Genomic DNA, 26583 nt, shown 5'->3' on the forward strand with positions numbered 1-26583 from the left:
GGGTGCATGCATACAAGCTGTGTAGACTAAAGCCAGAAAGAAATGTCTCTGACTCTTGGGTTGCCTGGGCGTCACTGAGTGTGCTTCGGAAGCTTACGGGCCCTCCTCAGAGGCCCTACACTAGGTCCGGCTTGGTAAGCGCACAAACGCGAGCGGAAATTGCGGGGGGAACTGGCAGTCGACGGAGACCCCCAGGTGAGAACACGGGGGATATCCGGCGAACCAAACGTGACAGACTGACAGTCCGAGCACGTGGAGCAATACAGCCAAACATTTTCGCAAACGCTGAACTGCAGGATAACCAAAGAGCGTCGGAGCACTCGGGAGGGGCATGGAAGCAAAGTTTCCTATGGGCCCCGTACGCGTGCGTCCCAGCGACTGCTTCTGAGACGCATTTTGGACTTTTCAGTCGTCACAAGAGGTCTGTCCTGCCTCACGAGGATATCGTTGAGATTTGCAGGCTCGGCACTCGGCTCAGACCCCACCCAGGGGGATGTGATCTCCACCTCCTACACAAAGTAGTGACTCGCTCTCTACGCGCAGGCGTGGTGCTTCCATGCTTGTGCACCTCTGTCTCCACAGCAGCCAAAACACCGTGGAAATCGACGGCACCGTTCGTACCCCGTTACTGAGCCTTTCGGCATTTTTCGGGTCGCGACTGGACTCTACAACCGCTCCACCCGGTTCTCGTTTTTTTCTTGCTAGTTCCTGTGGCGCATGCATCGTGGAGTCGCAGCGTAGCCTGTCACCATGGGGACCAGCGGCAGACTGGGACGGGTCCTCGCATCTATGCGATGCTAGTTTCATCTGAAAGCCTGGCAAAGCCCTTTACAGTTCATCTCAAAAACAAGAAGATAGGCAGACGCAACCCTTAAACATGTAGACGTTCTTGAGTTGATGATGTTTGCGGCCACGAGATCCAGATGCCTAGTTGCACGTATTCTCCGATCGGTAGGCCTGCCACGATCTGCCTTGTAATTCTACTGCCCCTTTGCGCAGCGACCGTCCAACGAAAAAGAGCTGCATAGTAGCACCGATGAGGTGTGTCTACACGCATACGCGAGGTTCCGTGGGAGACTGACCGCGGGCGATGTTCAGCAGAAGCGTTAGTTTAGCAGAGCTAAGTACAGTCGGTTTTGTCAGAAAGCGCCACAAAAGATTTCGTTAAGCGGGAGCGGGGGCGGAGGTATTCTCATTCTCCACGCCGAATAAGGGAAGATGCCCTCAACGCCGCAAGCTTGCTCGTACAAGTACGAGTGTTGCTGGGCGAAGAAGGAAACGCGAGGCGGTAGCTGTGCTGCTTGTGAGGGGTACCTGCTTCCGTATGTGTCCTTGTTTTAAAAATTCCGTGTACGATAGAAAGACGCGAGAAGTCGCGAACGTCTTTTTGACTGCGTGCCTGCCTGAATGTCTCTCGACCATACCGCTTCCAGTCTCGCGACACGTCGATATCTTTACTTGGCTGTCTCTCTATCGTAGGTAAATATCTATATTCGCTGCTGGTGTTGGGACACCACTGCGCATGTCCCTCTGTTGCTCGACGTAATTGCCTCTCCAAACGCATCTATTCATGCAGGGCGTCGGCTGTCATCATCCTGGAAGAACAGAGTTGGTCGTGTATCTGCAGCTCAAGACGCCTCTCTGCGCAGATGTTCCAATTCAGTTTTTTTCACTGGCAGAGTTTTGTAACTCAAACGTGCACATTTACTCTGGGGGGTGTGCCCCTTTGCTTTTTTGATGATCCCTCTGACTATAAGTAATGGGTATACCTATTTATATGGTATATATATTCTATACTCATATAGGCATGAATGCGTGACGTGTATCTGTTGCTGTACTGCTGAGTAATAACAGCTCCTAGTCCAGTGACCACGCCAACATTCGTGTATTCCTCCGTCTCTATCAGCGTCTGAGTCCATTTTCCAAGAAATCCACGTTTTCATACTGCTTCGCCGCATATGGAGCTTCTCTCATTCGCATGGGGAGCAGTGATAAGGCCCGACTCACGAGTCTATTGAGACTCTGCGGCAACGTCAAAAGACAGACTTTTGCGTGTTTTGAACTAGGCGTACTCCAAAAACCCACCTAACCAGAGTTTCAGCGAAGGAAAAAAGCCGAGTATCCTCTCTTATGCCTCTGGCGCCTGAGCGTCAGCAACAAAGCGACACCGGCAGCACTGATCGATCGACGGGTTCACACATGCATGCACAAGCATATGTATATCTATCTATATGGCAAGACGAGACAGGAAAGCGGACTTGCACGCGTACGCATCCCCCGAAGAGCGCGAAATCATGCACACAAAGTGGGATATGTGTAAGGCAGAGGCACGGCAGGAGGCTCGGAACCGACGGCTAACTACCATTGAGGCGCATCAACAAGAAAGCCGCCACGAACCGTGGTCCCGCTCTTTCCTTGCCTCCACTGGAAACGCGAAGGTGCTACTGAGCGCAGGAAGTGAGTCATTGCGCGTAAGGCACCAACGTAGTTCCCATGTTTTAACCCGCCTGCAGAGGAGACCGTGGGCTGGCCGCCATCTGGCCCCATACCTTCCACTGCTGTTTGGGGTGACTTTTGAGCTTCAAAGTCGTGCACAGCGTCAGCACCTGCGCCGTCTCGCGGGCGAGATCTTTGCATTCGTTTGCAGCGGCGGCTGCGCTCTAGTGCGGCAAAGCGAGAAATACAAAACACCCCATACACTACGCTAGCGCTCTGTCTCCGGTTCAGCGGTTGTTGCTGCTACGGCAGAAAGAGACTTGTGCGGATGGAGACTTCCTCCTCTCGCAGTGGTCAGCCTCAAAAATCACCGGACGAGCACTCACAACCTGTCAGCTAACCTCGTTTCCTGTTTACACCCCTTGGGCTGAGCCCCCCCGATGCATTAGAAAACGTATAGCCTGCTTTTTTTATTTTCCACTTGCGGCCGCCGCCGCCGCTCTCCTTGCAGCCCCCTGTCAGCCTCGCACGGAGTCTACGTCGTCCCGGCTTGCCTGCTTTCCCCAGACTCAGTAACGCTGGACGAGGCCAGTCCCACACCCGTGCTTGGCTTTGCCGCTCATGGATTTCCCCGAATCTGTGTCGTCGCCGTTTTTTCGCACCCGCCGTGCCTGTCGCGGGCACGTCGTCGCTCTCGCTTCGAAGGGTACGTGCGCGTCGCCTACGGTTCCGTGGAGCCGTCGCGTCCTCTAGCTGCTGCTGGTTTTCTTGTCTCCGCTGGCCGCTCGCCACCGCTCGTCGCTTCCGAAGGTCTCTCCGCGCACGCTTTGTTGCGCCTCTTCAAGCCCCAGCGGCGTTCCTCTGAGGCCTCCGGCGCGCACGTCGGCGACCTCAGCCGCGCGGTCAGGGCGGGCGATGTCGTCTTTCCCGATGAAGGCTGCGGTCAGTCCGTAGTAGAAGATCGTGATCAGGGAAAAGAGCACCCAGAGGTGGAACTCGAGCGAGTTGCCGCGGCCGACGCACTTGCTTGTCCACGGACAGTGATGGTCATAGCCCTCGATGCAAATTTGGCAGTCGTCGCAGTGGAGAGACCCCGGCGCAGGATAGATCTGGCACACGCGACAGAAAAACGGACGGCGCGCAGCGCTCGAGCGAGGAACTGAAGAGGACAGCCGTGACGACGACCACACTGGACCAAGGGGGGCGTGTCCAGAGGCCGAGGCACGTACAGGCACTCGGCGGCGACGACGCTCCAGCGGCATCCGCAGTTGCCTGCTCCGCTGGAAAGGAGCGAGAGGCACGGCCCTAGCCCTCGCTGGAGCCGTCGCGGGGTCGACGTCTCCGTAGGGATCTGAGGAAGCCTCTTCTCCCGACGCGTCATCCGAGGACAGCATCTCTGAAGAGCCGCAAGTCTCTTCGGAGTGGAACTCGTCAGAAACTCCGCGTCGGCGGCCGACACGTGAATACCCGTCGCGAACGTGCTCTCCTGCTCGACGGTGACTTTGAAAAATGTGTCTCTTCTTTCGCAGAGTCCACTTCACTCTCTGGCTCTTTGACAGCCACGCGTGCATCCCCCCTCCTCGCCTATTCGCTTGCCAGCACCCAGCATCGGCATCAACACCTCTATCGTCGCTATCTTCTGCCTCCGTGTCTGTAACCTCTGCTTCTTCTTCGGTCGCCTCCCAGCTTGAGGACGTTTCGCTACCAGGCGAGGCCGCGTACGCCCTCCCCCTCGCACCTCGGCTAGTGGTAAACGATCCGCCCTCGCTGCTTCCTCCCCGTGGCGAGGCGCCGACCAAAGGCTCCTTGAAAAAGAAACGCGAGGAAGGAACCCGTTCGGCTTCCTGCGCATCCTTCTTATCGTCAGCGGGTGAGACTCTCAGTCCGCTTTCGCCTTCTTCCACTTTCGGCACTACGTCGCCGGGCGTGCATGCGCCCGCCCGCGAGGCAGGCGAGACGCGTTGACCGCCCTCCAGCGCCTCAGGTAGCTCGGCGCTGGCTGATGGATGGCGACTCTCCGAATCAAACAAGTCGGCTACCGAAGAGCGACCGCCTAGACGAGCAGAGGACGAGGATGGCGACGCTGTGCACCCGGTCTCCAGCTCTTTCTCCCCCTGGCGTCTCGCTGCGCCTCTGCCTTCCCGCGCGCAGAAGCCGTCCTCTCCTCTCTCTCCCCCCCTCACGCAGAGTAGTTCCACGCCTCCTGATTCCTCGCGGCGCGCTGCGGCAAGATTCCCAGCCGCCGCAGGTCGAGCAGACGACGCGCGAGCGTACGGGGGGGTAGCGTCATCGAAGGGAATCCCTGGATCTTTGAGAACAGTGCAGAGAAAGCAGAAAAAACTCGCTGCGCACAGAAGCCAGCCGCACACAAGAAGGAAAGTACTCGTCGTCTGAACGTGCTCGCCGACGACGAAGAGAAACGTGGAGCAGACCGCCTGCGAGCAAAACGCACAAAACACAGTCAAACAGGAGAGTCGAGACGCAAGTAAAAAACTCAAGGCGCTGCTGCACGGACGGCGGACAGTCTTACGCGAGCCGGTCAGCGCCGCGTCTTGAGACGGGCGTCCTACGTTTTGCTTTCCCCTGCCTCATCTCGTAAATCCTCAGCTTCGGCGACAGCTTCTCCGTTGCCTCCTCGGCGTGGGCGCGCCCGCCCCGCTCCTTTCTTTGTCCACCCCCCCCCGCCCGCCCTCAAGCTCTCAGTTCCTCGCCGCCTGAGTGCGTTCGTTGGCTTCATGGTGGCCTCGAGTCTTGCTGCAGACTCGCGAGCTGCTTACCACCATCAGGCCGAGCATGGCGACGGAGAACCGCCAGTGAGGCCCGACGACCAAGAAGAGGCCTCCCGGCGACGGGCTGCGGTAGACTACGTACAAGCTGCCGAGGCGCACCCGCCCCCAAAGGAAGCCCGAAGGCAGCGACGCCAAGTGGAAGCCTGTCGGGTGCGCCGGCGCAGACGAAAACGCAGGCAAGGCCGCGGCGAACCCCCTCGAGGCTCGACGGTAGAAGCTCGGAGGGGCGAGCGCGTGCGCAGCGGCAGGCACAGGCGGAGCGGCGTCTTCGCGGAGAGTGGACGAGGAGCTGACGGAGCGCGGGCTCGAAGTGTCTCCGCTGGAGCCCCAGGAGGACAAAGAGCGACCGCGAGAAGACGTTCGGAGTGCCGCGGGGGGCGGGGCGGCTTCCGCCAACGAAGGCGGCCGGCGCGAAGCCGAGACAGATGCATGCGGAGCGCGGCGGGGATGGAGCGAAGACGAAGAGGGCGAAGACGGAGGAGAAGACGCAGGAACAGGCCGAAAAGAAGCCGCGTGAAGATAGGGGGGACAGGACGAAGGAGAAGCTTCCTTAGCGGTGTCGCGCGGGAGAGCCGCGACGGGCGAGGCGGACGACGAAGAACAGGCAGAGGAAGGAACTGGTTTTCGCGAAGCAGAGGAAAGGACTCCTGTTGCGGCACCACGTCTTTCTCCGCTTCCGTGGCCTTTGTCTTGAGAGGCCTTTCTCCCTCTCCCCCCGACACCCGTCTCGAACACAGGCGCCGCAGCCGCCATCTTGTTAGAGAGCCGCCATACGCGGGTGCCTATAAGGAGGCGGAGATACATGCGGCGCAGCGTCGCTGCGCGTCTGCGCCGCTGCGAGCCTGCGTCGATGCGAGTCCTGAGGTGAGTTCACAAGGCACTCGAAGCTCGTGAGAGGGGCGCCGCGGCCGCGCCCCCGCGACGATGCAAAATGGCGGCGAAAGCCGCTGCGATACTGACAAGAAGAGGGACTCAACTTGCGCAGATGTTGACAGGTTTATAAGCTTGAGTGAAAAGATTAGCGCAAGCATATGTATAAAAATGTATATGCATACACACGTGGGGGGACGTGCGGACAAATATACCAGCGGGCATGTGCCTTGGAGAGGAATTCTGGCTCGGCGGCAGGCGGCTGCGTGGGGGCAGGCACCTCGACCCCGAAGAAGTGCCTCTTTGAGAGGCGAGGACCGGAGTCGCTCGACGGGACACTTCTTTTTACTGTGATAATTGATCGAAAAAGACAGGAGAGTTTGAGAGGAGAGGCGGAGAGCAGAGGCGCAACAGCCGCGCCTTCGCTGTGGTCGCGGTTCGCGCTGGGGAAGTCCGACACCGAATACCGATCTTCCATCAGAAGCCAAGCGGCGCTGAGGAAAGGAGGATTCGAGAGAGCCGGAACGGAGGCAGCTCTCTTCCCTTGCAATCTGAGCTGTCCGGAAAGATTCCCTCCTCTAAGACGCTCGCAAACTTCTCTCCTCTCTTCTTTTCCGCATCGCCGTAACGCCCTCGCGATTAGACAGTACAGTGTGCAGGATCGCTTGCTGCATGAGAGAAAAGACACACGACGTCCCTTCTTCGGGGGAAAAGTGCTGGTCTCCGTGGTGGTTTGTTGTGGAAAATACGATAAACACTTTCTTCGCTGCGCCACTCGCTAGCTTCGTCGCCTTCTGAGATTCGGCTCGTTTTTGCTGGCGAGGTTTCCAACGTTCCGTTTGCAGGCGGCAGAAGACAAGGCAATGCATCGCGGTCTCAGCTGCGCAGAGGCGCTCAAAAAACGCTCCTCTCTCTCCGCTTCGTTTTCTCTGGAGTTTCGAAAGGGCAGAGGAAGTTTTCCGACTGTGACTAAATGGGAAGCCAAGCGAAAAACTCCGCGAATTGGGTGATTCGTTGTTTACCTTGTCCTCGTTTGTCCGTCTCGAGACTCGCGGATAGAGAGAGCCGGCCGCTGGCGACACTCAACATTGTGCAGAATTCGTTCTTCTTCTTTTTTCCTTTTGAAGTTTTCGATATTCCGCGAGGGAAAAAGTCACTCGAGACGAGAGTAGAGAGGAGGAGACGGTTGTTTTGATGCGCAGCGGAGCGACCAGCAGAGGTTCATTCTCCTCCGCTTGCCTCTTCTTTGCCTCGAGAGCCGCGCATGTGCCCGATGCCATGCAGTGACTTCCCCCGTAGAATTGACACAAGATTCTGTGCAGCTTTATTCCCTCCGTGAGTCTCCCGCCTCGCACCGTCGCTGGCTGCGAAAACTGTCTCTTCGTGTCCTCCCGAGACCTTCCTCCCACCTGCGTAGGACCGTCCTCCCCCCCCTCCCCCGCCGCGCGTTTCGTGCTGTTGCCTCTCGCGTGTTTGCTCGCCTTCGCCGCTTCTTTGCTCGCGTGCGTGTTGAGTCCGGTTCAGCCTCTTTCTTCGGCAATCTTTGCTGCCGATCTGCCTCTCTGCGTCTCGCGATGGTGCTGACGCGAGCCCAGCGCGCCGCCGCCGCGGGCGCCAGCGCGGCGGCGCGCCGGCGCGCCCCGAAGAACAAGTCTCCGCAGCGGCCGGCGCGTGGCGCGCAGGCGGAAGAGGTCGAGCGCGTCGCGCCGGCCGCGGACAGGCAGCCGCCCCCTCCGAAGAAAGGCGAGGCGGGAAGAAAGCAGCCCGCCGCGCGCGCGAGAGCGCCTCTGAGGACTCCGCGCGCGCGAGGCAGCGCAGACGAAGGCGCGAAGGACGCGGCGGTGCAGAAGGTGAAGGCCCAGAGGCGAAAAGCGAATCTGGAGGGACAGCTGCAGGAGGACGAGAACGGCGCCTCGCAGAGTGGCGGCCCGGAGAGAAGGGATGACGAAGCAGACGGCGGCGTGGCGTCTCCCTCAAGCAACTTCTGGTCTATGTTCTCGTCGGGCGTGCCTTCCAAGGTCGCGGCGAGCAGCGACGTCGCCAAGCTCAACATGAATCCGCCGTCCTCTCCGCGCTGGGACTCCTCCCTTTCCACGCGAGCCACCCTTGGGGGGTCCTCCTGGCGCGGCTCGCCGTCGGCGTCTTTTGGCCTGGGCGAAGCACGCTCCCGCGGAAGAGACAGCCGAGGCGCAGACGACAGCCCCTCCGCGGGCGATGACGCCGCTGCGCGTACCCTCCGACCGCGTCTCCTCGCCTCGTCGTCCTCCTCTCTTCTCCCGCAGGCGCAGGGCGCAGGGCTTCCCGGTGCCGCTCTGTCGTCTGCATGCCTCTCGAGCTGGCGCCGCACCGCGTCACTCTTCTCTACTTCCTTCTTTTCCGCTTCGCTCTTCTCCGCGTCGCGCTTTCCGTCCTCGGCCGCCGCGGCGATTGCGCGCATCCAGTTCCAGCAGCTCTTAGTGACTTTCCTCTGCTACGCGTCGCTCTACTTGACGCGCAAGCCGTTTGCGTCCGCGCGCGCGTTGCTTCAGCACGAGCTTGGCGTCACCACAGCCGACATGGGCTACATTGACACCGCCTTCCTCCTCATGTACGCCATCACGCAGCTCTTTCTGGCGGCGCCCGCCGCGGCACGGTTCGCCGACGCCCTCAAGCTCTTCTTCGTTCTCGTCTACTCCCTCTCCAGCTTCTCCTGTCTCTTCGTCGCCCTCGCGCCGCTCCCTCTCCTTCGCCTCCCCCTTCTCCTCGGCCTCTGGGCGCTGAACGGCGCGACGCAGGCCCTCGTCTTCCCCTTCACTGTCTCGATTCTGCGGCAGTGGCTGAATCGCCTCCCCGGAGGCGGCGGCGGCGTCTTCGGTAAGAGCCTGCAGAGTTTGTTTCCTCCGCCTTCCGCCGCGCTCCACGGTGTGTGCCAGGCGGAGGCCGCAGGGCGGGGCTGCGGCGTCAGAGAACTGTATGTCTCTGCGCTGGCTGTCTCTTTTTCTCTGACTAGTTTCGAAGTTCTACGACTCCTCAGTCGCGCGGTGGCTGCTGCGAGGCTCGTGTGTGGGGCACTCCGTGCCGCGTTTCCCGTGCATCGGCGGCGTCATTCGGGTCCAGGAGGGTGTGGACGCCTTCAGGGTACTGCGGGTCTGTGTGGGTGTTCTGAGAGGCAGTTTCGAACAGCTCGCTTGCTCCGAGAGGGCTCTGCGTGCCTTCAGGGCTCTGGTCGACTTGTCAGCAAGTCGGGAGCATGGGCGCGTCGTATCTGACGGCTGAGATTCTCTCCTCGCTCTCCTCTTCTCCGCTGCTCTATCTGCTCCCCGAGCCGCGGGCGGCCTGGCGCCTCACGTTTCTCATTCCCGCAGTGTTTGTCTTCCTCGCCGGCCTCCTCCTCTCCGGCTGCTTGGTAGAGCAGCCGGCCGCCCTGATCGCGCAGCTGGAGCGCGAAGAACAAAACCGCGCGCTCGCCGCGGAGGAGTCCAGCCCGCTCCCGCGCGCCTCATCAGGCGAGACGGCTAGACCCTCAACAGGCGTTTGCGAAGCGGCCAAACCGGCAGTCAGGTCGCGCGGCGTCATTTCCCGCAGCACGCCGCGAGGAGGAAGCGCCTCGGCAGGGCAGCTGCTGTGGCGCGCAGCCAAAGTGCCCGGCGTCGGGGAGTCCGCGGCCGCGTACTTTTGTATGAAACTCGTTCGCTACCTTCTCATCAACTGGCTTCCGCTCTTCCTTCAAGCGCATCTTCTCCTCTCGCCTATGCAAGCTAGTGAGCGCCGTGCGAGTCTTCCGTGTGTGTCCTGCAGCGCCCAGTTCGCGCCTCGCGAAGCTAGTGTCACACGGCAGGTGGGGAGTCTTCTCCGCGTCGTCTTCCTCCCTCTGTGTCTTCGCTGGGATTTTCGAGCTTCGGCTGTGGCGCCAGTCCTCAGCACTCTCTTCCGCCCCAGCCACCCGCGATCTGAAGCACCTCCTCGCTCGCCTTTCATGTTGTCCTGTCTGTGCTGCCTTCCGTTTTGCCAGCGGTTTAACGTCGCGGGTTCACTTTTGTGATTCTGTCCATTCTTTGTGGATTTCTGCAGCGCTAGGGGCGATTCTATTCGAGGCCGGCGGGGTCGCAGGGGCCGTCCTTGTCGGGTAGGTGTGAACATGCTGTTTTCTAGCTGCCGTCTCCAACTTTTTCATGACTTGCGCGTTTGTCTTGCTTCCTGTCTTCGAATTACCTTACCTTTCTCTCGTGGCTCATTTTCGTGCGTTTTCTACCATGGCCGCTTCGCTTTCTCTTTCCTGTTTCCCGCTCTTTTGACTCGTTTTCGCTTCTCTCTCTTCTCCGTCTTTCTTCTCTCTTTCCTTGCCGGGTCTCGCTCTTCGTGGCTCTCTTCAGCATTTTTTGTCTCCTGTTCCTTTCACCTCCCTGTGTCTTTTCTGCGTTTGCCTTCGCTTTGTTTCTTCTCCTTTCCCTATCTCCACTCATGGTTCCTCTCTCTCGGGCTGCGTCTCGGCTGCCCGGCTACGTTCCCCGCTCTCTCTGTCTCTCAGTTTTCTTTGTGCGTCTCTTTTCTCCCGCCGTCTTCACAGTGCCTAAGACCCCTTTTTCCCATCCGGAGTGCAGTGAGGACTGTCTCTTCTGCGTGTCTCTCCGCGCAGTTTCCTCTCCGACCGTCTCTTCGCGGGGCGCCGCTTCGTCGTCGTCGCTCCGCTGTGCGTGCTCGCGGCAGGCTGTGCGTGGCTGCTGTCTTGCGGCGATGGAAGCGACGCGAAGGCCGAGGCGCTCGGCGAGCTCTCGCTTCGTCTCCGCGGCCTCCTCTTCCTCCTCGGCGCCTGCGTCGCAGGCCCAGACAGTGTGCTGGGGGGCATGGGCGCCGCCGAGATATGCGCAGAGGCGCTCGCGACGCGGCCGCAGAAGACGCAGCGCAGGGCGGACACGCCGAAAGACGCGCGAGGCGAGGAGGAAGAAGAGAACCGCGATGAGGCGGTGGACACGAGCGCAGAAACAGACACGGCAAGCAAGGCAGCAGGCGAAACCGAGCAAGGAACGCAGCAGCTGATTGCGACAGCGTCGTGTAAGCGAGCCACAGAGATGCAGCGATGACGCTGAGAGAGCTGCTTGCGAGACCGCCAAACGTCCAGCGCGGTGTCGCAGTGAGAATCTTCCCTCTATCCATTGCCGTGGGGGGAGAGCTTCTGGCTGCCCCAGACAGCGACTCGGGGGATTTGGGCGTTTTGGTTCTTTTATCCTTTTTCTGGCACCTTCCGCGTTCGATTTCATCTCTCTGAGCTTGCAGCTTTCTCTGCCTTTCACTCTTCACCTCCAGGCTTTGTCAACGGCAGCGGCAGCGTCGGCTCGATTCTGCAGGGAACGCTCACTCCTCTGATCATTTCTCTTTACGGGTAGGCGGGAGAAGACGGGCGTGCGCGAAGACTTGAGTGAGCGACTGAGGCAGAAACGAGAAAAAAGGAGGCGCTCGCTGCCTCGGCAGTCACAGCGAAGTCGCTTTCGCTCTCCCGCGCGAAGACGACGGATCGCTTTTGCTGTTTGCGAAGAGAAACAGCAGAAGGAACAGATGCGCAACAGCGTTAGAAGGCATGAGAGCAGGCGGACGAACCACGCGGCTGAGATGCGACGGGGAAAGGTTCAGAGATGGGGGAATTGTGAAAGCAGAAACAAGAGCTCAGAGCGAGAAGTTCAGCACGCAGCACTCGCCATCGTCTTTCTCTTTCCCCCGAGCTGTGACACTTCGCACTGTCTGGCGATGCAAAGGAGATAACTCGATGTTTTCTGTCTTCTCTTTTCCCTACGCACTGGCAGTCTGCAGCATCCACCAGACTTTGTTTCACCCCCTGCGGTGCGAGCTCTTGGTGCTATTGCGAAAATTCGTCGCTGGGAGACGTATTCGTTTCCTTCCTGTGGCTTTCCATCGGTCGCTGCATTCGCTCTCGCCCTGTTCATCCTCTCTGCTAGCGCCTCTGGTACCATCCGGCCCTTTTCTTCCACCTAAACTTTCCTTTTTTCGCTTCGTGGTCTCTCGCTTTGCATACTCGTTTCGCCTCCCTCGCGTTGCGACACGACGACGCGCATCTCTGCGAGGTTCTCTTCATGTTTTTCCTTCGTTTTATTGTTGTCCTCCTCTCAGGTGGCATGGCGTCGTTCTGGCCCTGAGTAGCTTCTGCGGAGGCGCGGCGGTCGCGCTTCTTCCTCTTCTCGCGCGGGACATCTCGAAGGCAAGAAATCGTCCACAAGAACTGCTTTGACGCCGAGGCAGTCGCCTGTTTAGCCTGAAAGTAGCGGGTCGCGGCCTAGGGGCGAGGGACGCACAGCCCTGCATGCAGCGGACGCGCGTGTGCGGCGCACCCACTTGGCAGAAGACCTCGCGAGGGGGGCTACGTGAATCACGGATTTTCTCTTGTCACGGTGCCGATGGCGTCGCGCCCGCTGCACGTCGGGCGATCTGAGACGATGTGCATCTGGCCGCTGTGCGTCTCTTCGGAGGACTCTGCCTCTGCATGCGCAGAGGCAGAGTGCGTCCCTGTCGCCTCGGCCCCGTGCTCCCAAAGGAAACATAATCAGCTGGTCGCCCCTGAGGTTTCTCTCCAGGTCAGGTGCGTCTCGCTCTGCGTCGTGCGTCTCTGTGCAGCTGTCTGCAGCGGGACGGCAGGCCGCGGGCAGACCCAAGTCTCAGTAAAACTCGCCGGCGCGGAGAAGATGGCGACCGTATTCACTGTGGCGGCTGCCCAGATCCCGATGTGCATATGCATCGGCACATACAGGCCTTTTCACCGCGAAGGTAGCCCGATATACGTGCTGAGTTCATAGGGCGCAGTGATCTTTAGGATCACGAGGGAGACGTCCTTCGCATGCGCGAGCGCCTCTGCACTCCGCATCCGAGACTCGAGAACTCGGTTGCCATCGCGCGGGCCTTTCCGTCTGCAGTAGCTGCAGCGTTCGAGAGCTCGTCTTGCGCGAGTAAAAGACCGGATGACCGAGTTGAGGTCAGCACCTGCGCGGGATATCCTTCGCTGTCGAGAGATACCGCAGCTTGGATGCCTTCGTGGCCACGTTGCATGTTTCACCCCTTTTTCTTTTCAAAAAGAAATGAGGCGGGGCACGAACGCGGAGTAGCCACCGTCAGGTTAAGGGAGGATATGTTGAGTCCTGCGCAGGATACGTAATGAGCCGCATAGCCCGGCAGCGCGACTTCGCGATGGTATACCGCCTTCGAACTGGAACATGTATGCCGCTAGTGTGAATCTCCGCATGTCTGCGGTATTTAGATGGTTTCTATGGTTCGTACTGGTGTGCTTGGCCTGGAGCAGAGCCATCTTTTCGCGGTCTGTGTCTGTTTTCTAGGCCGATGCCTCTGCGTCTCCCCCGTTTTCCGCTCGATCACGTGCGCGCCGAGCGTTTTGTTTTTCCGGCACTTCGTGAATGGAAGACTTCGAAGCCGGCGTCGGGGTCTTTACCGGTCGTGGACTGTTGTTGTGGATTTCCGACAGATATTTTTCTCCGCGGCGTCTGGGCGTTTTCAGTCATCCTCCCGAGCGGCGGATGAATTCTGGCGAGCCGTTCTGCTTCGGTCATCCCAGCGGGAGTGGCCTCTCTAGGTCGCGAGCGCGAGGCCGCCCACGCGCGAACTCGCGGGGGATGAACTACCGCGTACACAAGTTCTGGGCTGCACGCGCGAGCGAAAAGGCACAGAAAATCCCCTCAGTTCGAAACGTACTGCGGATAGTACCGGCAGTGTCTCGCCAGCACCCCCTCAGTAGATTGGTGTCTCTGTCGGCCGTGGAAGGCCATTGTAGCGTTTAGGGTTCAAGGTTACTGCAGTCTCACTGCTGCAATCACACGTGGCTCCTACCCTCCAGCTGCCTCCGCAGAGCGACTGACGCGGACTGCAGCTTACATTTTGTGGCAGGGCGCGGGTCTCCCAGCGTCGCGGTCGAGCTCTGAAACGCGCCGTCCACGGCAGTGTGTGGCTCGAAATCACTAGTTGATGTCAAGATCACGCCCTTGTCAATTTTATGCGAGCTACGACCAGCCTACAAACGTGCAGCACGCACCTGAATATCTGGGCGTTCTCAAATTCCACGAGGAACGCCTCTGCTGCGAGAATTGCTGCTAATGTGGGAATTTGGTCGAGCGCAAAACACCCCTACCCTTGGCTGTACGCTCACCCGCCGATAGTTGCAAATGGCGCATTTTTTAGTTCGCAACCACACAATTCGAGTGAACAGTGGAGCAATGTATGGGCACGTTGTTGGAAGCCATCCTGTTTAGTGGAACAAGTAACAGCATCTCTGCAGCACGCGTCTGGTTTCATGGCACCCGGAAGCCGTATGGTGGAACTACGCGTATGAATGTGTGTCGACGATGGATCTCACAGGTTACTTCTCAGAAGTACACTGGATATTCGCACATGCCGGTGCAAATTTTGCTCCTATCTCGACCAGTGTATCTCTGCAAGTAGTCGTTCTGCCATGTAAGCTTTAAGACGAGGCAGTAGACTTATACGGCCAAACCCCCTTTAGTTTCGCTTGATCCGCTCGACTGCTTTCGTTCGTCGTCGCCTCTGCACTACCGTGAAGTTTTATGGCTCTCTACAACCCAGCTCGGGGATGTCACACAGGGGAGATCGAAGAAAAAGCGAGGGTACTCGTCTCCTCGTGCTAGGCAATCTACTCTTCATCTACTCGAATTCAAATCCTATAGGCTAGGAAATCAACTCTTCATCTACTCGAATTCAAAACCTATAGAGCACTCGTACTGTTCACCACTGGGCTCATTTTCCGTGGAACTGAACAAGAAATGCTGAACCCCAAAGAACCGTTGTCAAGGCAAAAAGAAGAACTAGTTGCGAAGCAGGGGGCAAGTGTGACAAGAGAAGGGTTACCAAAAGTTTCCCGTCTCTGCTTCCCCCGGCTTTTTGGTACGTCAGAAAAACGAAACGTTTCCAGCTGTTTCAAGTGGGCTCTGCTTTTAAGAAAGCGCCCCGTGAACAGTTTTCCCGCGACTCCTCTATGGTTCGTTTTTCCCGACGTTCAAAGGCCTCACGAAGCAGTCGTCCGGGTCGTTTTCTCTGTTGTATGCTCCCGCGGCTAGCAACCGCGACTCAAGCGATTTCATCCCTTGGAGGACACAGAGCAGATGCGTAGTCGCCATTGTGGATACTGAAGATGAAGCCGGAGAAGGTAGGCTTTCAGTTTGATGTGGCATAACAATCGAGATGAGAGACAGAGGGGAATTAGTATCAGCAGAAGCGCGAGGAAAAACCGCAGCGTATGCTCTCCTCGTGTCGATTTTGTAGAGGCCCCAGCCAGACGCCAAAGAGGAAGGCGGTCGCGATGCTGCCTAGCTTGAAAAGTGTTCGCTCTGCCCAGTGTTGACACAAAAAAAACTACGAGAAAAAGAAATCAGTGCTTCTGGGGGACGCCAGACGCTGCTATGTGTCACCTGGAGTTTGCCTCTCTGTTGACGAAGTATAGCTGTCGGCAGCAGGGTCTACTGCCAGGACTCGAACAGGCGTAGAAGTCATTGTGCTCAGCACGCGAATGGAGAGCCCATTTTCAATCTCTAATGGGCACCATTCATGCTGTGGGAACCGCTGACCCCTTCTGTGTTAGATTCTGCAGAGTTCACTGTTGCTGTCTGCGCCGCGCAGCTCGTGACAAACAGGGCAGGAGAAACGAAATTGGGGGGGGCCTGACGGGGGGCAACGTCTGCGAGCGCAGCCGTAACAGATCCGCTGACCTTTTGTAGGGGAAAGACGAGTGCGCCTTCGCGAGAATCGGTCTTGCCCGCTGAGGGGTGCTCACCCCTGACTGCCGGGCAGCAGTTCGGGGGAAACAAAGCAACGCGAAACCGGGAGGCAGGAAGATATCTCTTGAGCCTGTTCGCACGCCCTCGGAAATCATCCGCGACCTGGAGGGGAAGCTTGAACACCTGGATCGTCTCTCCTCGTTCGCGCTGTTTCCCAGCACCGCGCCTAGTGGAGTCTGCGTGTTCTTTCCTTCCTTTTTTGCACCGCGTCAGGTCATTCGGGAGAAATGCATAGGCTTCGTCCTAGGCGAAAACAGGAGCTCCTACACGCAGAGGGACTGCATCATCTACGCCCTGGGAGTCGGGTGCAGTCAGGTGAGAAGGGCCAAGCGTCAAGCATGTAGAATCGAAGAAGAACAGAACCAGGAGGTCGGCGAAAAATACTTTTCCGCAGGTTCGCAGCACGGGGACCTGCCAGACAGGTCCGGTGGCGAATGCGTACATTGAGGTGATAAAACTCCTTACATGCATACGCAGTGTGTCGAACAGCACAACTAAGTCTACATATATATATATATATATATATATACATATTGCTCATGAGCAAAAGCACCGTCATGTTGAACTACACTGACTTTCTCGGCAGGTGTGTCTTTCCTCGCCTCTGTACGTTTCCCTTCCTTGCTGTCCACTCCCCTATCGGATTCGAGTCTAGCGCAGAGTTCTCTGTTTCGCTTTCCACGGTCTGACACGCGGGGGCGTATGCGTCCTGAGTCCCGATCGGCGTGGGGCCTTCGCTGGTTCGCCGTGCGTACGCTCCCACGCTTCTCGGTGGCATGCCTGCTCTCAGTTTCACGTCCTCATTTCTTGCCTTCTATGGTTTTAAATGCTCTATTTACGCGCGCGTTAGTGGGTAATAAATTGCACATGTACGTGTAATCTGGATACCTTTTGCGCGGTCGGCCTCCTAGGGGCGCCGGATGAGAGAGATATATCCATGCATGTGCTGTATTATGTGTACGCTTCAACCTCTTTTCCAGGATCCCCTTAACGACACAGAACTCCCCTACACGTACGAGCAGCATGCAGACAACTTCAGGATCATCCCGTCCATTGCGACGACGTTCCCTGCCTTTGAGCGTTTAATGGAAGGCCTTGAAAAATGCCCGGGTGAGTGAGAGCGAAACGGTGTCTTGCTGCTCCTCCCGCGGACTGCCGCGACTCAGCGCTCTGTGCTTCAATGTTCGACGGGCGTTGCAAAGGCTTGCAGTTCCATATATATATGCATATGTTCGCATAGATATTCATATAGGCATGTAAAAATCTGTGTATATCCGCGCGTACGTGTGAGGAGCGTTGTCCTGTGGTGTCTGCGTGTTTGCGCATCTACAGTCCAGCCTCGCCCCCGCAAAAAGAGAGTCGCTCCGGATCTGTCGGTGGCTGTTATAGATGAGAAGCAAGGCACATGTTTTGCGAGACACGTACTCCGGTGCTCCGTTGTACCGCCCTGTCCTTTATATTTGTTGTGTGCCAGCAGGCATGCTTGCACGCCAGATATACACGGCAGAGCTATATTACTATATATATATCTATATCTACATATACGTGTATACATTCATACATGTGTATCATATGTCTATATGGAGAATGAGTCAGACACGGGCATCTGAAGGCTTCTTACTCGTTCTCCTCAGGGTTGCCCGACTTCAATCCAATGATGCTGCTGCACGGTCAGCAGAAAGTGATGCTCTGCCAGCCTCTTGAAGACACGATTCCGAACTTAGTCACCCGTGCGGTGATCAAAGACGTAGAAGATAAAAAGGTACAGGCAGAGCTCGAAGGAAATTCCCTGCATGCGAAGCCGGGCTCTTCCCGTGAGCGCGTGCATATGTAAACATATGAGCACCACAAGTCGCCATGTGTCTATACAAATATACATATTTATACATACATGCCTGAGGAGACGCTCGCCTCATTCACCTGGACGGGAGTGGGGGTGTATTCCTGTGGGCGTGGCTATTTGAGTTTGCTGATAAAATTATAAATGTTATTTAGTTGAGCAAAATAATTTAATAATGTTTATAATATACAGTATAACTTGTTTCACTTAAAAACGAAATTAGCGGTTTTAGGATTCAAAGTTTGGACGGCTGATCTTCTGAATAGTTTTTCTCAAGGATGCTCCGAGAGAAGCCAGCCGCCTCATAGTGTGAGAACCCTAAACCCGTCTGCCTGTCCATACAGTGCACATATCTGCCGGGGATAGATACACGTGATCTACGCAGAGGCCGGCAGCCACCGCCGCTGAGAGCCATAAATGCTGGAACGTTTTTGGAATTTTTCCACTCTTGCTGGCGACTACACACTGTACTCTCTGTTTTAGTGTTGAAAATGTGCGTTTCTCGTTGTTCCGTGAACCTTGATCCTTTTTGTGTTCAGTCCGGCGCGGTGATCACAATAGACTGCGACAGCACCTGCGAGAAGACGGGCACTCTCATCTGCCGCAACGAATGCAAGTTGTTCATCCGCGGAATCGGTGGGCCTTCTTTCCTCTGGCGATGCATACTGAGTGAATATAGGCATAATCTATATAAAGCTTCGTATATATACATGTATGTACGTATGTCTCCTTCTATTATTCTGTATTATCAGTAGCTATACGTGCTCCTATAGTACGCCCTCCTCTAATAGCAGATCTCGTTCCTTTTCAATTGCAATAGAAAAGTGCCTGCTCCCTGGAATAACCAGTTTCCTATATGAGTGTGACACCACAGCCTTCCGTCCGCGGATGTGTAGCTCTGAACTGCAGACTTAGGAAACCCCATTTCTCTTTGCGCCTGTTGTCTGAGTGACGGTTCGCCTCCTCCGGCATCCACCCCGAAATTATTCCTTCGCACGAAATCTCAGTTTCCGTCTCTACGCATCGCATCCTGAGTCTGCCCCCCCTGTGCTGCGTGTACTGCCGCTCTCGCCTCCAGGGAACTTCTCTTCGGAAGGGAAATCCGAGAAAACTTCAAAAGAGGAACCGAAGGCGCGCCTCAGAACCCAGCGCTCAAGTGTTTCTTTCCAGGGTGCCCCTGCTTACACCTTCACAGTTAAGACGCCTGAAAACCTCGCTCTCATCTACCGTCTCAGTGGCGACACAAATCCGCTTCATGTAAGGGGCTCACGCATGTAGAAACGCTCGGAATACGGTATCTTTTTTCGCATTCTTCATCTGTGCAGTTGCCACTGCGCTGACTTGAGACGCGGCGTGCGCATGATGCATTTACATCGAAACCGCAGACTGACAGAATGCGGTGTGCATAGGTTGCTCGAGCAGGTTCTGTTGCGCAGGCGACAGGAAGCGTTTTTATACTGGTCAAGTGCCCTCTCATCTAAGGCGTCTCTCTTTCATGGTGAATGCCTGCAGACTATTTTCTTGTTCATCTCGCGGGGGTAGGCCGGAACTGAGCCCACGATTCAGACCGTTATTGGTGTGCAGACAGATGTCCAAGAAAACTTGTACTTGCATGTGTAGTGACGGCGTCGGGTTTCTTAACCGAAGAACGTGTCTGACTTTTCTCTTAAGTTCAGGAGTCAGTTCCTTCCGAATTTATCGTGACTCCGATATGCACGCTAATTTTTCTTCCTCTTTCATCAGGCAGACAAGCAGATGGCAGCGCTTGGTGGATTCAAGCGTCCCATACTTCACGGCCTCTGCACCTTCGGCATCGCGACCCGTGGTAGGCGCACAGAGTCTGCCCTGTCCAATTTCTCTTGTCGCTTCATATCCTGTCTCGTTCCGCTTCTCTCCTTTCTCAGTTGCTTTGACTCTCCACGGACTGCGCGTCTACTCGTCCGCGTCTAGTACATCCACTCGTCTATAGAGTTCTGTCAACAAGGTCATAGGTATACGTGTGCTTGAGGCGGTGCGCGTAAGCGTAAGGAAGCATGATTTTCCAGTATTTTCTGGATTTCCACGGTGTATGTTCTTCCTTTTTCAGCGACCTAGGCTATCGTTGGAGGTTCTTGTTCCTCACGGCAGTCTGCATTTCCGTAAACCCGTTTCAAGCCGAGTGACGATCCCTGGTCTGTCTGCAGCGCTCCTGTCCCCCGCTGCCTACGAAGTCTTATTCCCGCCAGAGAGGTAGATTGCTTTTCGTCCCTTCTCCTCTTCGCTTGGGGGTTCGGCTCTCTACTTCCGCCTTCGAATGCATGCACGCCAACGGTGTTTGACCCATCGCCAGCACACCTTTCCAAGTTGCCGCTGTGATGCTGTCTCGTTCCTCTCTCTGCCCGCAGCGATTATTCACGCCCTGCTAGAGAACGACCCGACCCGCGTTCTGTCTGTTTCGGGGCGCTTCAGCGCTGCCGTGACCCCTGGCGACGAACTCGGCGTGCAGATGTGGCCGCGAAAAGGCGCATCTTCTGAATCGGGCGGGGACGAGATTCTCTTCAACGTCATCAACAAAACCAAAGACGACCAAGTCTGCCTCGAGCAGGGCGTTCTGATTGTCAGGAATCCTGGCGTGCACGTGTCCAGGCTGTGATGCAAATGCGCTTGCCCCGTTCACGGGAAGAGTGGAAGCCTACTCGAATATACGTACGCACTCGGATGTAATTATCCACATATATACATATATATATTTATTTATAGGGTTTAGGGTAAGTAGAAATATATATCTACGCATGCGCTTGTCCTGACTGCAAGAGGGTGAGTATAATACGTCTATATGCATACTTTCGTAAGGAGGTAGGAAGCCTGAGATTCGAGGCTGAAAGGCGGCATCGCTCTATCCTGTCGCGATACGCGTGCCCTTTTGTGGAACGGCAGGAGCGAGTCTCCTTTCCCAGCACCAAGTAGAAACGGTTGACTCATACAGAAAAGCGTGCTGCTGGCGGCACGTTGCACTGCGGTCCCTTTTCGTCGGCGCCTCTTCCGCCTGATGCTTATCCTCTTCACTCGTCTCAAGAGCTCGCATGCGTTGCGCACCCCGCCGCGGGACTCTAAATCTGACTTCATTCCTCTAGAACACGACACTGGAGCCAACGCGGGCGCCACATTTCGAGCTCTCTTCCTGTATCGGAGGCAGTTAAACCCTGTGGAGGGTGAGCGTGAGCCGGCAGCGAGATATCCATATACATATAAACACATATATATAGATATATGTATCTATATATATGTGGATCGATATACAGATATGTAAAGTTTTATACAGCTGTGCATACATATAGGTATTGCAGCACGCGTTGTGTCAAACCGCGGAGAGTCTCTCTGCATCTGACACGACAGCGAAGCTGCAGGCTAGGTGACGCCGCAATCACTCACGCGCCAGGGACTTCAGAGGCCGCAAAGTCAGTGCCACGTCTGTGAGAGGGCCGTCAGCGGCCTCGCAGTCTGGCCCCAAAAAAGGCGCAAGCGAGCAGCTCGACGCAGCGCTCGTGCCCATAGACCGCCTTGTCACCTTGCATGCGGCTCCTGCTAGTACAGAAAACTGCAGCGAACAGAATTCAGTGGAATCGGATCTGAAAGCGGGCTGGAGGCCAGCTCCGGAAGTAAGCGCCGCAGGCTGTCTCCTTTCTTTCTGTCGTCGAGGCCGCTCGCGCGTGCCTTGAGAACAGGCTGAGGCTTGGGGAGCGTCGATAGATTAAAAACTTAGTCTCGGGAGACACAAATGGTCACTGTCTTCAGAAAAAGACATGGGGAAGGAGACACGCGAGACAGGACCGCATCCTGCAGCTCACACAGCTGCAAGGAAGACGCGGCTTTCCGAGCCCTCGAGGCAGCACGCACATTTACTGAGAGACACCGTAGAGAAGAGACAGGCGAGAGACGGTGTCGCCGCGCGTCCACAGAAAATAGGAAGGAGAAAGTCTCCCCCGCGGCGGCGCCGAATCTCCGGTGGCCCGCGAGCCGCCTCATCGCGGGGCGGCGATATCGCATTTATTTGCTTCGCTTGCCACGCTTCGCGGGCTTCTTCTTCGTCTCGTCAGTGACGCCTTGCTCGAAGTCGTTCAGGAGCTTTCGAAGCTCCGCGTACAGCGTGTCAATCAACAGATACCTGAAATGAACAGCACGCGAAGCAGTTTGCAAAGTTACTGCAACTTCGCAGGCTTGACCTATCCCGCATCTCTGCCCTGAACGCGCCCCTCCTTCGGCCGGGCTTCCTCGTCGTCGCCCTTCCTCTGCTTCCCCAAGAAGCCCGCCAGGCGTCGCAGCCTCGGCGCGCCCGCGCTCAAGGCGCCACGAGATCCCAGCTCAGCTATACACCGTCGCACTGCACTCCACACAGCAGCCCCTCCGCGTAAACATCCCGTGCGCTCTATTCGTCTGTATCGTGCCGCTCGGTCTCGTCAAACGCTTCTCACCCCTTCTCGTCAAAGAAGCGCCCGACGCTGGAGGCGGTTGAGAGGCAAGCGTCTTTCTGGCGGACTGCGAGAACAAGGTCGTTCGTGGCGCGGTCTACGTGGCAGTCGACGAAGAATGGAACTCCCTGCGAGCAAATGCATGCAAAAAGGCCGCGAAGGAGAGTGTGGGTCGCGGAAGGAAGGTGAGCTGCGACGGGCGGAACGCGGACGAGGCAGGGAAGAAACGGCCACCGAAACAACCGGAAGCGACGCCGCAGGGCCCCGCCCTTTTACTCTGCTGCATGAGAAGTAGCTAAAATAAGACTTGGAAATAGACTGAAATTGTAACATATATTCGTGGTGAAAGTCTCGCTCCTCTCTCTTTCTCTCTGCATTGGTTCGCGGCCTCGATGGCGTACGCGCCTTGCGGAGACATACCTGCTTCGTCTTGAAGCAGGCAATCGCGTTCTTCACGAAGAAGGTCTCGACACAGAGGAGAAGGAGCAGAGCGCCGAAGAACGCACCCTGAAGGAACGAAGGCAAGGAAGCACACAATCTGGGCATCCAAAACAGAGCGCAAAGATTTCGCAGCTTCTGTCTTCACGCCCGGCGCGCGTCAATCCCTATCACCTCACTGAGAAGCGCCTCGACATGGACATTCTCTCGAGTCCTTCTCTTCTCGCTCGCGCTACGCCTCTGTCTTCCACCTTCAAGTCACGACCCCGGGCCTTTTCTTAGGTTGAGGGTTTAGAGTTTGCGGCTTCGCTCTGCAGCTCGAGATTGCCTGTCAACTGGCGCCACGCCGCGGCCGCCACCGGTCCTTTCAGCATACCGTTACACTCGATGATTTTATGTGTTGACTCAAATCGAACAGAGGCACGATGATTCCTCGAATAGGGTTTAATGGCGCTGAGGATCGGGGAAAACGCGAAAAACAGCGGGCACCTCCGCGCAACCCTCTGTGAGGCCCCTGAATGTCTTACAATCGCGACCTTGAGTTGGATGCTGTCAATCGGCAGGGGAACGAAGAACGACGCGTAGGCGCCAACGCAGCAGGCGATCGACGCCAGACACAAGCGAATGTTAGAGAAGACGCGGTGTTCGCTGTAGCCCAAGTGAGTGAGGCACTGCGAAGAGAAACAGCAAACATAGCGAGCAGAGACACATGTCGAGCAGGTGAAAAGAGGGAAAACCGCCTCGGGACAAGCCGACGGACGCTGCTACGCCCCCCTCCCCCCTCACGTCTCCCTGAGGAAACGAAGGCGGAACGGGGAAACTGCTGGTGAAGACAAGCCCGCTGGTTTTCGCGAAAATCAAGCAGCAGCTCGCGGTGATTGCGTTGTTCGGACCTCGACAAACAAAGAGCGAAATGACAAAAGATGGTTGTGGGTAGTCAGCGACGAAAGAGAGCGAACGAACATAATCCTCGGGAAAAGAGGAAAACGCCTTGATCGGTTGCGGGGCAGAGAGGAGACTGGAACTGCGCCGCGTCAAAGTGGAGGAACGAGAGAGCGGGGACGCGCAAAAAGGAACGAGGGGGATGAAAAAGCAGACTGGAAAGAGTCACCGCCCCTTATATTTCGGAAAGAAGAGGCAAACAACTTTGTAGCGCGCAGCCTCCGGAGTGCAGTATCACTGAGTGAAGTGCCTCACATCCAAGACGTAGTCCTCCACCGCGCGCAGAAGCTCAGCCTCGCTGTAGAGATTCGAAATCCGGCCTGCGGAAAGAAAACAGGAAAAAGGGATAGAAAGGCCCGCGTTCGCAGGAGCCTCAAAAAATCCCTGCGCACATTCCAGGGACTGCGGAGATATACATATTTATGTACACCTGCAGTCGACAACAGGTACAGAATACATGCATATATATATGCAGCCACTACTCTTCAAAGATAGGCGGATCGATAGACAGGTAGGCAGGCAGGTAGATAGATAGATACAGTGGCGCTACATGTGCGGCGTGACACAGAAACATCGCGGAGGGTTCTACGAGGAAGTCTTACGCATGTTGGAGAGGATCTTTTCGAGTTGCTTCTGTTCTTCATCCGCCTCAGCGTTGTCTCCCCCTGCTGTGTGGAGAGTGTTTTCCTCCGCATCCAAGGAGGCGGCGGCGCGGCCGCTCAACTCAACCTCGTCGGCTCTGTCTCTCGCCATCTTGTGCGCTTTGAAAGACCTCAACTCAGACTCATGCAGGCCCTCGATTCCACAGGAGAGAGAGAGGACGCGAAATGAAGAGGCAAAAAAGAGGAGACCTAGATAGCGAAACGATCTGCCAAGGCGGGCGCTCGAGGTCAGAGGTGCAGAGGGAATGGATGAAACCGTTCGAAAGACACCGCGATGGAGCTGCAGCCTTCTTTTGAACAGAGAGAGGGAGAAAAACTCCACGGGAATACAACACTAGCAGAAGCGGTACGGTCGCTTTCAGCGGCGCGAAAAGTGGAGGAGAAAAAGAGGGGCAAACGACACACCGACGAGGCTCTGAGTCTTCGCAGGCGTGGAGCCGTGTCGGGCTGCGTTGATGGCCGTAGAATAGTCAGTATTACTGCAATGTTATCCAGGAGATACACACCGCAACGGCGACGGCGCCTAATCCCCTCGTGCTTGGCATTAAATCCTTGAAAATATCACCTCGGCAGCGCGCGTTTGCGACTTGAGTCCGCGACGTGCTTCCCATATAGATGGCGAGGACGAGAAGATAGTAAAAAGGAGCGCAAATGGATAGAACGGGTAGAAACGATACGTCGGTCCGGAAGGATGACGCCCTTCACGATGCAAACGGGCAGAAGAAGGGGAACGCGAGAAAAGCGAACGAACGGGCAGACAGGCGCAAGAAGACAGCTGCAGACAAGCTGGAGTGGAAGGAAGCAGAAAACCGGTTCTGGCTACTTTCCTGAAGATAAGATGAAAACAGAAAGCCAGACTCGGTGGCACGTGACAAGTGAAACGGGGTCGTCACGCAGAAAAGTCGACGACTGTCGGACTCCGTTGAGACGTCTCTGTCGCGACGGCGAAGAGCTTTCCATTTTTGCATGCGTTGGCGCGCACGGGCGACTAGGGCGCGCACGGAAGACACAAGGATGAGCGACAGCAAAGGAAACCCGAGGAGATTTTTAGCATGTAGGAACTCTGCACAGGCGGCTCCATTTGCGTCGCTGCTTGACTTTCTGTTTCCGGATGTGCAAGTCTCCTCGCCTTTTCTGTGGAGTCCGCTCTGTCGCAACGCCGCCAGAGTCCCTCACGGGAGCGGGTCAGGCCTTGACGGCGCGGCAGCGGAACTCCAGACACGCGTACGCCCAAACCAGGACAGGAAAGCTCGAAATTCGCGATGAGCCGTCATTATCGTAGGATTCCATCCACTCGCATCGAAAAGCTCACACATACACACAGGATACTAGCTGCCCGTCGCAACGGATTCCCGGGTCGACGTACCGCCGGCTCCAACTGGAGAGCGCAGATTTCCGTCTCGTAGAAGCAAGACATTCTAGAGCTCGCCGGGTTCTGCCCTAGCGCGTGCCACGAGAGAGACGTTTACGCCCTTGAAACCCCACATCAGCTCTGGCTGAACAGGGTCACCAGGAGAGTCGGCGTTCTTCGGCGGCAACTGCTGCCCTCGCCGGTCTCCCGAGACGTCTCATTTTAGATTCTTTTGTACGAATGTCTGTCTCCCCGCGCTGCACCCTCGCTCAGGAGTTTGAGTGCTTTGTGTATCTGTCCTCTACGGCAGCATACTCCCCTTGCGCCGCCGCAACCTCTTGAATCGCAGTCTTGCTGCGGGTTTCTCTCAGGGCCAATTAATGCACTGAATCTCGGTTTCTTCGCTTGTGTCAGCGAAAAAAAAGGGGCGCAGACCAGTCAGGGACAGTTGTGCGTCGGGGCGTTCGCTGTAAACCGCCTGATTACCTCACTGCTGGCTGGCAGCACCTCCGTACCTGCCGCGCCACGGGCCGCAGCAAAGCAACGCAGCCTGAGCCTAGCAACGTGCGGCACGGCCGCGCTTTTCTGTGCTGTGAAGCAGGATTTGAGAGGCGTCCTCTACACAGACACTCTCTCTCCGGGCGGAGGTGTGGCGCCGCGATACGGTTTTAGATTGTGTGTCTAAGTCATGCCTCACCCCAAGAAACTCGTGCTCTGCGAGGTAGAGAGCCTGCGACGTCCACCCTACCTCCTTCTGAGGGACTGAAAATCTCTACTCGAAGGCTTTACGGATCCATACCACCACTTCGTCTCAGCGGCAAATCCAGTGGAAAAGCGGAGACAGTGGTGATTCTATTGCTTGTATTTCCCCTGAGTTTTTTATCTCAGTTCGCTCGTTTGTACACCGGGACGAACCTACGCGGAGCCCACGACAGCCTTTATCGAGATCCGGAGGCATACGTGTCTCCTCGTTTGGCAAATATCGGAAAAGGACCCAACTCCCCTGTGAAGACTACTAAATCAGG

At 56.6% G+C, this 26583-nt stretch overlaps 4 protein-coding genes across 4 annotated transcripts; 2 read left to right on the forward strand and 2 right to left on the reverse strand.

Annotated features, from left to right (window-relative positions):
* Positions 1-3185: 3185 nt before the first annotated feature.
* On the reverse strand, positions 3186-5978 carry BESB_083510 (DHHC zinc finger domain-containing protein; the record flags this gene model as incomplete). The annotated part of the gene is made up of 2 exons (XM_029366701.1): positions 3186-4871; positions 5214-5978. 2 exons carry the CDS (start codon positions 5976-5978, stop codon positions 3186-3188), a joined length of 2451 nt encoding a protein of 816 aa, XP_029217161.1.
* A 1691-nt stretch (positions 5979-7669) lies between these two features.
* Positions 7670-12315, forward strand: BESB_083520 (transporter, major facilitator family protein; the record flags this gene model as incomplete). The annotated part of the gene is made up of 6 exons (XM_029366702.1): positions 7670-8948; positions 9293-9835; positions 10146-10200; positions 10711-11126; positions 11379-11454; positions 12198-12315. 6 exons carry the CDS (start codon positions 7670-7672, stop codon positions 12313-12315), a joined length of 2487 nt encoding a protein of 828 aa, XP_029217162.1.
* A 1767-nt stretch (positions 12316-14082) lies between these two features.
* Positions 14083-20349, forward strand: BESB_083530 (MaoC family domain-containing protein; the record flags this gene model as incomplete). Its single annotated transcript, XM_029366703.1, has 8 exons — positions 14083-14225; positions 16036-16192; positions 16858-16987; positions 17512-17639; positions 18257-18353; positions 18796-18974; positions 19461-19542; positions 20102-20349. 8 exons carry the CDS (start codon positions 14083-14085, stop codon positions 20347-20349), a joined length of 1164 nt encoding a protein of 387 aa, XP_029217163.1.
* A 1394-nt stretch (positions 20350-21743) lies between these two features.
* BESB_083540 (uncharacterized protein) lies at positions 21744-24298 on the reverse strand (the record flags this gene model as incomplete). The annotated part of the gene is made up of 6 exons (XM_029366704.1): positions 21744-21861; positions 22169-22293; positions 22586-22672; positions 23131-23274; positions 23801-23865; positions 24148-24298. The coding sequence occupies 6 exons, from the start codon at positions 24296-24298 to the stop codon at positions 21744-21746; spliced, it is 690 nt and encodes a 229-aa protein (XP_029217164.1).
* Positions 24299-26583: the final 2285 nt, after the last annotated feature.

This window comes from Besnoitia besnoiti, chromosome VIII, assembly GCF_002563875.1.
Source record: "Besnoitia besnoiti strain Bb-Ger1 chromosome VIII, whole genome shotgun sequence".
NCBI lineage: Eukaryota > Apicomplexa > Conoidasida > Eucoccidiorida > Sarcocystidae > Besnoitia > Besnoitia besnoiti.